This window comes from Meles meles, chromosome 20 (genome assembly GCF_922984935.1).
Source record: "Meles meles chromosome 20, mMelMel3.1 paternal haplotype, whole genome shotgun sequence".
Lineage (NCBI taxonomy): Eukaryota > Metazoa > Chordata > Mammalia > Carnivora > Mustelidae > Meles > Meles meles.
The window spans coordinates 6,194,495-6,207,133 of NC_060085.1; the positions used below are offsets into that span (position 1 = coordinate 6,194,495).

General features: G+C 46.9%; 1 protein-coding gene across 1 annotated transcript in view; it reads right to left on the reverse strand.

Moving 5' to 3' along the window:
• The window catches only part of MUC16 (mucin 16, cell surface associated), a 112,945-nt gene that overhangs the window by 35,084 nt on the left and 65,222 nt on the right, over positions 1-12,639 (reverse strand). Inside the window, exons 34-44 of the mRNA XM_045991473.1 lie at positions 12,034-12,158; positions 11,868-11,935; positions 9,700-9,872; positions 9,051-9,086; positions 8,784-8,849; positions 7,603-7,648; positions 5,319-5,475; positions 5,022-5,089; positions 2,186-2,358; positions 1,837-1,872; positions 1,507-1,578 (exon numbers count right to left, since the gene is read on the reverse strand). Coding sequence (XP_045847429.1) covers positions 1,507-1,578; positions 1,837-1,872; positions 2,186-2,358; positions 5,022-5,089; positions 5,319-5,475; positions 7,603-7,648; positions 8,784-8,849; positions 9,051-9,086; positions 9,700-9,872; positions 11,868-11,935; positions 12,034-12,158 — 1,020 coding nt within the window. The remainder of the gene's footprint in view (positions 1-1,506; positions 1,579-1,836; positions 1,873-2,185; positions 2,359-5,021; positions 5,090-5,318; positions 5,476-7,602; positions 7,649-8,783; positions 8,850-9,050; positions 9,087-9,699; positions 9,873-11,867; positions 11,936-12,033; positions 12,159-12,639) is intronic.

Consider the following 12,639-nt stretch of genomic DNA (forward strand, 5'->3'; position numbering starts at 1 on the left):
GCAAAAATCTGGGGTTCTTTGGGTGTCTATGAATCTATTTATGGAAGGTGCATTTAGAGAGCACCCTCAAATTGCAGACCCAGTAGACAAAGTCCAGAAAATTCCACCGAGACCTAGGGAGGAATTCTCTACCAGGTCATCTGCAGACTCTCTCTCTGCCACCTGCGACCCTCCTCTTCTTTGAGTGTTTGATCCCTCAGTGAATCCCCAGAAGAGCTGTGAATGTACACTTCCTCTGCAGGAAAAACCAAAGGTGCAGGCCAAACTCGCTACTGACTTTTCCTGGACACTGGTCAGGAGGAGGTATGAACAGGCTTCACCAAGCTGAGCTTGAGTCATGACCCAGCTGAGCTTGAGCAGAGTCTCCCAACGCATGAATGCTTTCCAGGAAAACCAGAGAGCCTTCCACCCATCAAGGAACCTAATTTCCTTGAAATCTGTCCCACAATCCCATGGCAACTTCAACTGAATTGGTAGCAACTACCTAGGGTATTTCGTTGGTAAGGATTCTCAAGCTGCTTTGAACTCGGAAAGAATGGAGGCTATTACCATTTAGTGATGTCTGTCATGGATGAGGGGTTGGGGAGTGATGGCACAGATGTCATATATTTGTCCTGGACATAATCTGAGAGTCATTAAAGATTTGAACAAGGACAAGGAGGGAATATTTTCACATATTACAAGAAAGTGTATTTCATTTCATCTAATCCTGAGAAAATCCACATACTTCCTGTGGACTTACCAATAACAAATAACCTAATAGCACAAATAACCTAATGACACCTTCATTATCATCACCATCCCTGTCACTATTATCATCATCCCCATCACCATCATCACCACCACCATCATCAACACCACCACCATCATCACTATCACTATCACCATCATCATCCCCACCATCACCATCATCCCCACCATCATCTTCACTACCACCATCACCACCACCATCATCACCACAACCACCATCATCACCACCATCATAATCATCACCATCACCATCACCATCATCACCATCATCCCCACCATCATCATCATCACCACCACTACCATCATTACCACCATCACCATCATCACCATCACCATCATCATCACCACCACCACCATCATCACTACCACCATCATCATCATCACCATCACCATCATCACCATCACCATCATCATCACCACCATCATCAACACCATCACCATTGTCATCTTCACCACCACTACCACCATCACCACCATGATCATTATCACCATCACCACCATTACCACCATCATCAACATCACCATAGTCATCACTATATATAGCTTTATGAAGGCAATGACTTTTTTCTGTTTTGTGTTCCCTGCTATATTCCCCAGGGCCTGGCACAGAGTAGATGCGCAGTGAAGGTTGTTGACTGACTTATTATCACTAGATTTGCTACGACTTTCCAACTTTATTTGAATGAATAATGTCGAATGTGTTTACACTCCTCAGGTCTCCTCTAACAGATGTGCCATTGACTGGTTGGTACTTACCCATGGGGCTGGTGCTGGGAAAGGAGGATGGAGTCCCAGAGGTTCCCAGGTGCACTGTGGAGGTCCCTGGAGCTGAGGAAAAGCTCAAATCAGTGAAAGGGGAAAGGCAATCACATGGCAGAAATGCCAACAAGAGAGACTACTTATTAGGCTTTCATGTGGGGCTTGAACTGAGATTCCCTTTGGAACTGGGCAGAGAGGATAGTAAATAACTTGTGGCCTCCCAGGAGCTCTGTCCCTCCTGGAGGTGACATAAGCAGGCATAAGGAGGCCTCAATGCTTTGCCTGCCCTGTGTGTTGAGCTGCCCTGGGTCATAGTTGAATACTCACTGTTGGTGATGGGTGCAGAGCTCTGATGGGTGAAACCTGTAGGGAGAGGGAGAGGGAGTTGTGGGTAAGGGCTAAGGAAGAGGTGGAGGACCAAACAAGAGGCAGGGCTACCCTGGAGCCATGGAGGGGGTTCTAGCAGGGGGTGCTATCATCTTTCTCCATCAGCACCTGTTGGGAAGGAAGGCTCTGAGGGTGAAGTCAGGCCAAGACGAAGAGGAAACCATGAATTATCACATAGGGTGCACGGGGCCAAGCCCTGAAGGGCCCCACAGGGAATGCCTTCTCAAGCCAAAGGACAGAGGCTGCCCAAGGAGGGAGAAGAGACCCTGACCACATCACGGTTGCTCACCATTGACATAGAGACTGTTCCTATCCAGGGTGTAGTGGCCCAGCAGGGTAATGCCATGGGTCAGCTGGCTCAGCTCCCAGTACAGCTGCTCTCTGTCGAGTCCCAGGCCTTCAGGGTCGGGGCGATGCATACACATGGCATCCACTCTGGTGGCTGCCCCATCCTTCTCAGGCCTGGATAAGAATCATCACATAGTTGGTCTAACTATCTCTATTGGTCCTTCCCTCTCTCTCCTTGCCAGCCCCTAAGGCAGAAACTTGGGAGACGCTAGTTAACAGAAGCTGCCACCATGAGGGAGACACCTTCCATAAACAGCTGGCCTCCTGCATGCCTGGGAGAGGAGCCTCTGAAAGCCCTGGTGTGTGGCAGAACACAGAGAGTATGTTGATGGGGTGAGCAATCCTGGAAGGTGCCACCTGCAGCCACAACAGCCACATCCCATCACAGGTCTTGACGGGCACAACAAGGTGCCTGGGGGTCATGCTGCAATGGATGGTGGTGGCCCCAGGACAGGGACTACAGCATGGTTTGGTGACATTTTCCTGTAAAGAGTTGGGGTTTTCAAATAGTGAGATCAAAAAGCTAAAGTCACTGAGTCTGGATGCAGGGCTGGGGCATTTCTAAAGACTCAACAGACTAAATGGCTGGAGAGACACACAGGCCCTTTGGGTGGGTCTGTCTGAAAGCGTCCTGTCCATGTCTCAGCACCAGCTCTGGCCACAGGACACTGACCCACCTACATGCCCACCCAGCCATACACTCCTGAGAGATATGGAGAGAAAGGTGCTCCCACACTCCAGGGCCATGGATAGAATGTCGCTTGTAATAACAACCACCCATTGATAAATTCTGAGTACGCAGGTGGCCCAGCACTTTGTACTCATGATCGCAGAACCTAACCCTCAGAGCGTCCCTGTGGGCTGTATTGCTCAACTCCCACAGTTGTCACTATACCCATCACACTATATATCATACACAATGCAATTAGACATAACATAATATAATGGTTTAGTTAACATGTAATTACATGACATAGATTTGTTACATATTTATTTTGTTTTATTTATTATTGTATTATACGTTATAACTTTTGTACCTATTCCTAATATACAGAATAGATAATATGTATTAGGGTTAATATCTCTATATATCATATATAAAAGATATTATACCTATAAATAATATACCTATTATACCTATATATAACATATATAACATAAGCCTGTATATAAAGTATAGGTATAATTATATATTATGCCTGTATATCATATTATCTATACTTAGATAATATGTATATTATATAATATATAATATATTAGGAATTACACCTATATATGTCATATATATTAGATATTATAACTACATATAACATATCACACCTATTATGTCTCTATATAACATATGTGTAATATTTACCTATGTATTAAGTATAGGTATAATTATATATTATACTTATTATACCTATATACATAATATATATTACATATAGGCATATATATTATAGTTATATATATTATAAATAGGTTAAAGTATATATATTATAGTCATATATATTTTTTATATATAGGTATTATATATATAAGGTATAGATATAAGATATACTATAGAATTATACCTATTCTTTCTCTATCTCTCTCTGTATGTGTGTGTGTGTGTGTGTGTATGTATACAGTTAACTTTTGAACAACATGGAGGTGAGGAGTACCAACACGCAACACAGTTGAAAATCTGCATATAATTTTTGACTTCCCCAAAACTTAACTAATAGAGTGCTGTTGACCAGAAGCCTTACTGATACCACAATTAACATATTTTTATGGTATAAGTATTATACACTGCTTTCCTACAATAAAGTAAGCTAGACAAACACTGTTAAGAGAATCATGAGAGAATACATTTATAGCACTGCACTGTATTTATCAAAACAAAATCCATGTATACGTGGACCCACGCCATTCAAACCCATGCAATCCAAGGGTCAATCTTTCTCTCCATATACACACCTATGTTCATGTACTTATGTTATGTATGGGCCTAATATATCATATACATAACACACAGAGTCATGGGGCACAGCAAGGTTCACACCTGCCCAGGATCTCAGCAAATGGCAGAGCTGGAATTTGAGCTCTGCTCTGGCTTCCCCAAGGCTCTTGGCCACTAGGCTCTTCAGCCCGCTCTTCCCCCAGGAAGGAAGGAGAGCTGGAGGTAGATGCCTGTGATCAAATGGGAGTGTGAGGAGAGCCAGACCTAGAGGTTCTAGAAAGATGTGGGAGGTGAGAATGCCAGGTATGGAGTGGTGTCAACCACCTGCCTCCCCCACCCCCAGCTGCACCCAAGGGATGGTGTCCTCCACAAGCCTGAGCCATTCCAGGGCAGGTCAGACCTCCCATGAGTCTAAGCCATCTAGGAGCTATCCACGTTCGCTCCACAACAGCGTGCTTGCTTTCCTTCCCTCTTTGATTCTTCACTCTTAGAGGTTGCCAGATAAGTGATTTCCACACGCTGCCAGGTCATAATGAGGCAGAGGAGGCAGCGCTGCTTAGGAGCTAGGACTTGGGCTCTAGAACCCGCAGTGCAGGTTCAATCCCTCTGAGCCTGTCACCCCTTTGGTTCCTGCTTCACAAGGCTGTCCTGAGGGCTGGCAGGGTGAAATGGAAGGTACTAGCCCAGTGCCTTGGATCTTAGGAATTGCTGGCTGCTGGGGTTGTTAATTGTTGATGATGTTGTGTGGTACCATTGGCGGTAGTTGTCCCAAGTATGGATGAAGTCTGGGAGCCCATAGATGAAGGTCCCATACAGCTGCTGGGCAGTGTTCTTGGGGAGAGAGACTCACCTGAGGGAAGCCAGGCTGCAGCCCGAATAGAGGAATCCCAAACTGCTATTCCTGAACAGGAGTTTGAGCTATGAGAAACGAGAGGAGGTGAGAAGGAACCCTTGAGGGAGGCCACGGGGAGCTGGGGTATTGGTGAAGTGAGTGGGAGAGAAGTGATATGGGCATGGGTGGGGGCAGAAGTGAGGTGAGGGGCTGGCACCGGTGGGCGGGGTGGGGTGATGTGGGGCGGGGCTGGCACAGGTGGGCAGGGGCGGGGTGATGCGGGGCAGGGCTGGCCCAGGTGGGCGGGGCTCTTACTAGACCCTGCAGGATCTTCTCCGTGGAGTTGAATTTCCAAGAGCCTGGATGCTGCATGCTCTCTTCGTAGTGCAGGTTGGTTATGGTGAAGTTGAGGGTGAACGGCACCAGGAAAGGAACCGCTGCTGTAGCAGGGGAAGGGAAAAGGAGGCCATGCCTGAGTCAGGCTGGGGCTGGCCTCTAAGACTACTTCTGGCGACAGGGATGGAGGACCCAGATATTGAGAAGCAGGGGTTCAGAGTAGGCACATAGGCCAGCTGCCTTAGGACCAAAGACAGATGCCAGATAAAGAGCAAAGCCAGATGCTATTAAATGCAGTAGCACGCACACCAATTGGGATAGCTATTAGGCTATTACAGAAAGAGAAAGAATGAAAGCAGGCAGGCAGGCAAAAATAAATATTGGCAAAGATATGCAGAAATTGGAATCCTCGTGCATTGTTGGTGGGAATGCTGGCAGAGCTGATACGGAAGACAGTTTGGTTGTTCCTCAAAAAGTTAAATATGGGATTATCATATGACCTAGCAATTTTGCTCCTAGGTATAGACTCAAAAGAACTGAAAACAGGGACTCAGATCCTTGAATACAAAATGTTCACAACAGCATCCTTCACAATAGTCAAAAGGTGGAAAACACCCTGAGCCCATCGGCAGAGGAATGGATAAACAAAAGGCGGCATATACATGCAGTAGAATAACAGTCAGCCATAAACAAGAGGGAAACTCTGACACCTGCTACATCACGGATGAACCGTGAAAATATTATACTAAGTGAAATAAAACAGACACGGAAGGACAAATGTCGAATGGTTCCACTTCCAGGGGGCACTTAAAATAGGAAAATTTGTGGAAAAAGAAAGTAGACCAGAGGTAACCAGGGCCTGGGGGTAGGGGTTATAGGGAGTTAGTGTTCAATGGGAACCGAGTTTCTGTTTGGGGTAGTGGAGAATTCCTGAGAATGGATAGTGGTGAGTGGCATGACATTGGGAATGTCACTAAATTGTACACTTAACAGTGGTTAAAATGGTAAATTCTATGTTAAGCATAAAAAATATTTAATGCAGGGGCGCCTGGGTGGCTCAGTGGGTTAAGCCGCTGCCTTCGGCTCGGGTCATGATCTTGGGGTCCTGGGATCGAGTCCCGCATCGGGCTCTCTGCTCAGCGGGGAGCCTGCTTCCCTCTCTCTCTCTCTGCCTGCCTATCTACTTGTGATCTCTCTCTGTCAAATAAATAAATAAAAAATCTTTAAAAAAATATTTAATGCAGCAATTGGGTTAAAATGCGGGTTGGGTCATGGGGCTCTTGAATCTGGATGTGGGACAGGGTAGGTGGCAGGGGTTGAGGTCTTGGGCCCTGGTGAGGCTCTAGACTGGCCCTTGATAGCCTCTACTTGAGAGGTTAAAAGTAACAGATTGGAGCCATCTCATGGATTAGGGGGAAAATAAAAGAAAAAAAATCAATTCAGTCCCATCCAACACAGAAGAAACATTTTTAATATGAGTCAAACGGCAATTCTTAACGGAGGTCTCCTGTCTTCTGCTCAACCTACCCTACCCCACCCACCCCATAACTCTCAGGACTTGACCTTTCATAGAGACCATGCATAGAGCTGTGGTTACTATGATTACCAACCACCACACTATAGTGAGTCGGACTTGGTTTCAAATTCGCTCTGTCCTCTCCCCAGGAGACGTGACCATGGACACTAAACCTGTCTGTATGGTAGTCCCCTTTAACTGCAGCTTCATTTTTCACGGTTTCAATTATCTGGGGTCAACCACAGCCTTGAAGCAGATGGTCCTCCTTCTGAGGCAACATCAGGAGATCAGTAGCAGCCTAACACTACGTCATTCATCTCACCGCATCTCATCACCTAGGCATTTCATCATCTCACGTCATCACAAGAAGAAGGGTGAGTACGGCACAATTACGTATGTTGAGAGAGACCACATTCACCTAACCTTTATGACAGTATATTGTTATAATTGTTCTATTTTTTTAAGATTTTATTTATTTATTTGACAGACAGAGATCACAAGTAGGCAGAGAGGCAGGCAGAGAGAGAAAAAGAAGCAGACTTCCCACTGAGCAGGGAGCCCAATGCGGGACTTGATCCCAGGACCCTGAGATCATGACCTGAGCCGAAGGTAGAGGCTTAACCCCTGAGCCACCCAAGCACCCAACTGTTCTATTTTATTATTAGTTATTGTTGTTAACCCCTTCCTGTGCCTAGTTTATGAATTAAACTTTATCATAGGCATGTATGTGTAGGAAAACACACGTACATATAGGGGCCTGTACTTTCCATGGTTTCGGGCATCCACTGGGGGTCTGGGAACAAATCCCCCATGGATAAGAGGGGACCACTCTTCATTTCTTCATACCTACATTTCCTCAACTATAAAACGGGGGAATAGTTTACTTTGTAGAGAAATTCTAAAGGTTAACTGGCTGCTTGTTAAAAGAGTTAGTTAGTATGTTTTCAGGGCACTATGCTGAGTGAAAAAAGTCAGTCCCCAAAGGTCACAGGCTATATGATGCCATTGACACAACATTCCCAAAATAACAGACTAGTGGTTGTCAGGGAGAGGCTGGGTGGGTGTGACGGTAAAAGATCTTTGCAGTGAGAGAACTGCTCTGTACCTTGACTGCATTGATGCTTACAAAAATCTGCCTATGTAATAAAATGCCGCAGACCCACACACGCGAATGCGGACACGTGCGCATGCGCAGGGCACGCCCGCTCGTGTCCACGTAAAACCAGTAACTTCTGAAATCTGAGGTCTGTGGGTTTTCACACTTAATTTCCGGGTTTTGATATGATACTATAGTTATGTAAGATGTTAACCATTGAGGAGAAATTGGGTGAAGCCTACAGGGAACTCAGTACTATATTTTGCAACTTCCAATGAATCTATATTTATCACAAAAATGAAATGAAAAATTAAATAAAAAAATTAAAAAGAATACTACACAGTGTGGCATGTCTAGCTGACTAACATGGTTATCTTTTATCATTAATTGTAACTGCATATTCAGTTCCAGTCTCTCAATACACTGGAACTCGGTGAGGGGAGGGACCTCACTTGACAGAGCACCTTCCCCCCTCTGCCTGGCCCAGGTCACATGCCCTGTCATGTGCCCAGTATGACAGTGTCTGTCATACATTCCCTGCGAGCTCCAGGGATGTGTGCTTCCATACGTTTTCATTCAACCTTCACAACAACCTTGTGAAGTATGATTATGCCCACTTGGCAAGTAAAGACACTGAGACACTGAAAGGGTCAGGCAATTGTCCAAGGTCAACACAGCTAGACAGATGAGGAGGACACAGTCTCTGCTTTTGAGGAGTTCAGACCCGAGGAGCCCATGGAAGCTCCAGATTCCCTCACTGCAGCTTTTCTCCACAACTTCCAGATCTAGCTTTGAGCTTCCCTACAAGGAGCTGGAGAGACAAGTCACCTACCTGTGTAGCTGGAGAAGTGGGTTGGCACCACCGAGGTCCTTGGAAAGAGCATGGGGGTCACGGCAGCTAAGGATAAACAGTCTGGAGTAAGAATGGTGATTCTGAGTGGGGTGTCCTTCTTAGCCATCTACAGCCACTGAATGTAGGAGGAACTGGGTAGGACTGCCGGGTTTCCTGTTTTTTTCTCTCCCCCAGGCCCTGGAGTAGGGGGTCAGTGGTTGTTCACCGAGCTCAGATCATATGGTCATTAGGGCTGTGGGTACTCACCACTGGGTGTGGGGGCCGAGGTCCAGTGGTTGTAACCTGAAATGAGAAAAGGAGACAGAACTGGAATGCAGGCATGGGAGGGAGATCCAAGATGTAGCCCAAATCCCTCCAGCCCCTACCCCCAACAAGGATTTCAAGTCTACACAGATCAACAATTGTGATTCAGGGATAACTCTATCTTCTTCCTAAAATGCTGATAAATCAAAGACCCAGTCCCCCGTCTTCATAAGCTTATAATTTATTTGGGAGGATAAATATAGCTAGTGCTTCTAGAAATGGGTTTGCCAACTATGCTTTTCAGGGTCCCAAAGGGATTTTGAGATATTGACAGGGAGAAAGATGGCCAGATGCTGGAATCGTCATTGACTTCAGTCAGAGGGATATCTTCTTTCATCAGTCTGGATGAAGACTTTATGTCCCAGACAAGTATATAAATCACAGCCCTGAAATGCAGGGATACAAAGGGAAGGAAGAAGTTTGCAAACTGGAGGGCCTATGGGGGTTCTTGACTCATCAGGAGATATTGCTCAGGTGGGAAATGATACATACGACAGGCCCTGTGGCCAAGTGGAGAGTCTACATCCCTTCCACATCCCTTCCTGGGGTCAGATTCTCTGCTTCAACTCGTGGTTACAAAAAGGTTGCTCACCATTGACATAGAGGCTGTTCTTGTCCAGGGTGAAGAAGCCCAGCTGGGTGACCCCATGGGTCTGCTGGCTCAGCTCCCAGTACAGCTTCTCTCTGTCTAGCTTAGGGCCCGCAGGGTCAGGGTGGTAAGTACAGACAGCATCAACTCCGGTGGCTGTTCCCTTTTTCTCAGGCCTGGGTGGGGAACGACATGGGAAGGAGAAGGTGGGGATTCCAGACAAGGGCCCTGAAAAGCCTCCCTGAGGGAGGGGACCGTGAAAGCTGGAGGACCGGTGGGCAACCTGGAATGGCCTTGGTGCTGGAGGGGGATTGGAAATGAATAGAACAACCAAGGTCCCAGAGCACAGAGGACGCAGCATCTCCAAATGCTGATGTTTGTGCTGAGATCTGAGATGAAAATCATAACAAGGCAACATATTCACTAAGAACAGACGCATGATGGAGGGACTTGGACAAGGTGGAAAAAAAAAAAAGGCAGTGTCAAGTTGCTTAAATCCCAGCTCTGCTGTTCAGTTGCTGGGTGACTCTGAGTAAGTCTCTCATCCTCTCTGGGTCTCATTTTTTTCATCTATCAAACGACCAGGACAGACCTCATAGCAGTAGTAAGTGCTCAAGAAAAGACAGGTATTTTAATTAGACATTAATAGATCCAAAGCTCTTGGTGTGAATGGACCTTGCAGTGAGAGAGACAGAGCCTTTTGAAAGAAACAGTGAGGCCAAGCAGCCAGCCTAGGATGGAGATGGGCATGAGCCTAAGTGGCGTCCCAGAGCCAGAGAGATCTCAAGGCCAGTGGAAAGGGAAGGCACAGCCTCACAGTGGAGGACAGTGGCGTCTTTGGAGCTAAGGGTATTCCATCCTCAGACAAAAGGCCAGTGACTGGGAGATCTCACACAAGAGCTAAGGTGACCCGAGTGTACACATGGGGGTTACTCTCAGCACTTTGGTCTAGGAAAGGTCATGAGTAATTCACTCCATGTTCTCCATATGTTCGTTCCTTTGCTAAGCACCTTCCATTTTAATCCTCATTACGCTCACACAACCGGCCACAAATTCTTCAATCAGAAGTGGAGTCTGTTTCTCCACCTCTTGAATCTGGGTTTGGCCACAGGACAGGCACTGGCCAATGGACGTTCACAAAACTGATGCAAGCAGAGGCTTGGAAAGCATGTATGCAAAAGGGCTTGTTATTTCTGGCTGCTCTGGGAACTCTGAGCATGTGAATGAGCCCAAGCTAGCCTTCTGGAGGATGAGACAACATGGGGGAGAACCAAGGTATCCCAGCCAGCAGCTGACAGCAGGTGCAGGAATGAGCCTTGTCTGAGATCAGGTGAACCAGCTTAGGCAGGAGAATCTCCCAGCAGAATCCAGAACAAATCACCATCCAGTAGAATCACTGGCTAAATTTGTTGTGCAAGGAAGCAAACTGAGACACTCCAATTGATAGGTGAGGAGGCTAGGCACAGAGATGTTAAGTAACTTGGAGGGGTCACACAGCCTTGAAGTAGGGGAGCTAGGCTTGTCAGACTCTAGCTAAAACTATATAACCCCTGTACATACTACTCAGTGATCCCAAGTCTACCTCTGAGAGATCAGAAAGCAGGACTTGGTCATTGCCAGGGGACAGTACAAGGGAGGGCTGGCTAGGTATTCAGGGCAAGTCAATCATTAGCTAAAATGTGGCACAAGCAGGAGAGAGAATCATGCATCCCCTAGAGCAAGGTTTCTCAACCTTGGCATTGTGCACATTTTGGGTCAGATCAATCTTGGCCCTGGGAGACTGTCCTCTGCCTTGTAGAAACTTAAGCAGCATCCCTGACCCCACTCAGTAGATGTCAGTAGCAACTCCCACCCTTGAGGTGTGACAACAGATAACGTCTCCAGACATCGCCGCCCTGGGAGGGAAATCACTCCTGGCTGAAAACTAGGGTTCTCTTGTGGTAAAGTCGGCATGATTGACTAGTTGTTTTCTTACTGGGTCCCAGAAGGATGATCTTTCTGAAAAGTTCAGCCTTGTCACCTGGGAAGGAGAGTCTGAGAGGATCCTGCATTTTCTGGTTAGAAACACAATGTGACACAGACAGGTCAAGCTGTCCCTGGGATGGTGGCCCAGCTTGTGGTGCCCTCCAACCCCCTGCACATTGCCTGCATGTGTACCCTGGAGTTCTCACCTGAGCAAGGTCAACCTGCAGCCGTAATAGAGAGGCCCAATACTGCTGTTCTGGAACAAGGGTTTGAGCTGGGGATGAAAGACGTGCAGGTCAGTAGACGGGCCGAGGGGCTGGGCAGGACAAAAGTGAGGGTACACTGGAGGGTAGGCATTGGAGGGACTTTCACCAGACGATTCAAGGTCCTCTCTGTGGAACTGAATAGCTGAGATCCTGGGGAGCCCATGTCCTCTGTGTAGCGCAGGCTGGTGATGGTGAAGTTGAGGGTGAAGGGCACCAGAGACAGGCTCACACCTGCAGCCAGAAAGGGAGAGAGCGGGTTCACTACCAACTCTGGCTGGGATGGCTGTAAGCGGCAGATCTGAGGGTTATCACCCTGTCTGGGTCAGCCTTGCATCCAGCCAGACTTACAGATGGGGAGGGGCCTCTCTATGGGATGGATGCTTTCCGCCTGATGTTTCTAAAGGCAAACCTTTGGTAGACATTTTGGGTGGGGGGTGGGGAGGAAAGGAGCAAAGTCACTCTGCTGCCCCCTGGGGGTGGCGATCTTGCACAATCGTTGTCTTCTTTTTTTTTTTTAATTTTTATTTATTTTTTAAATTTTTCAGTGTTCCAGAATTCATTGTTTATGCACCACACCCAGTGCTCCATGCAATATGCGCCCTCCCTATTACCCACCTCCAGGCTCACCCAACCTCCCACCCCCCGCCCCTTAAAACCCTCAGATTGTTTTTCAGAGTCCACAGTCTCTCATGGTTTGTCTCCCCTTCCAATT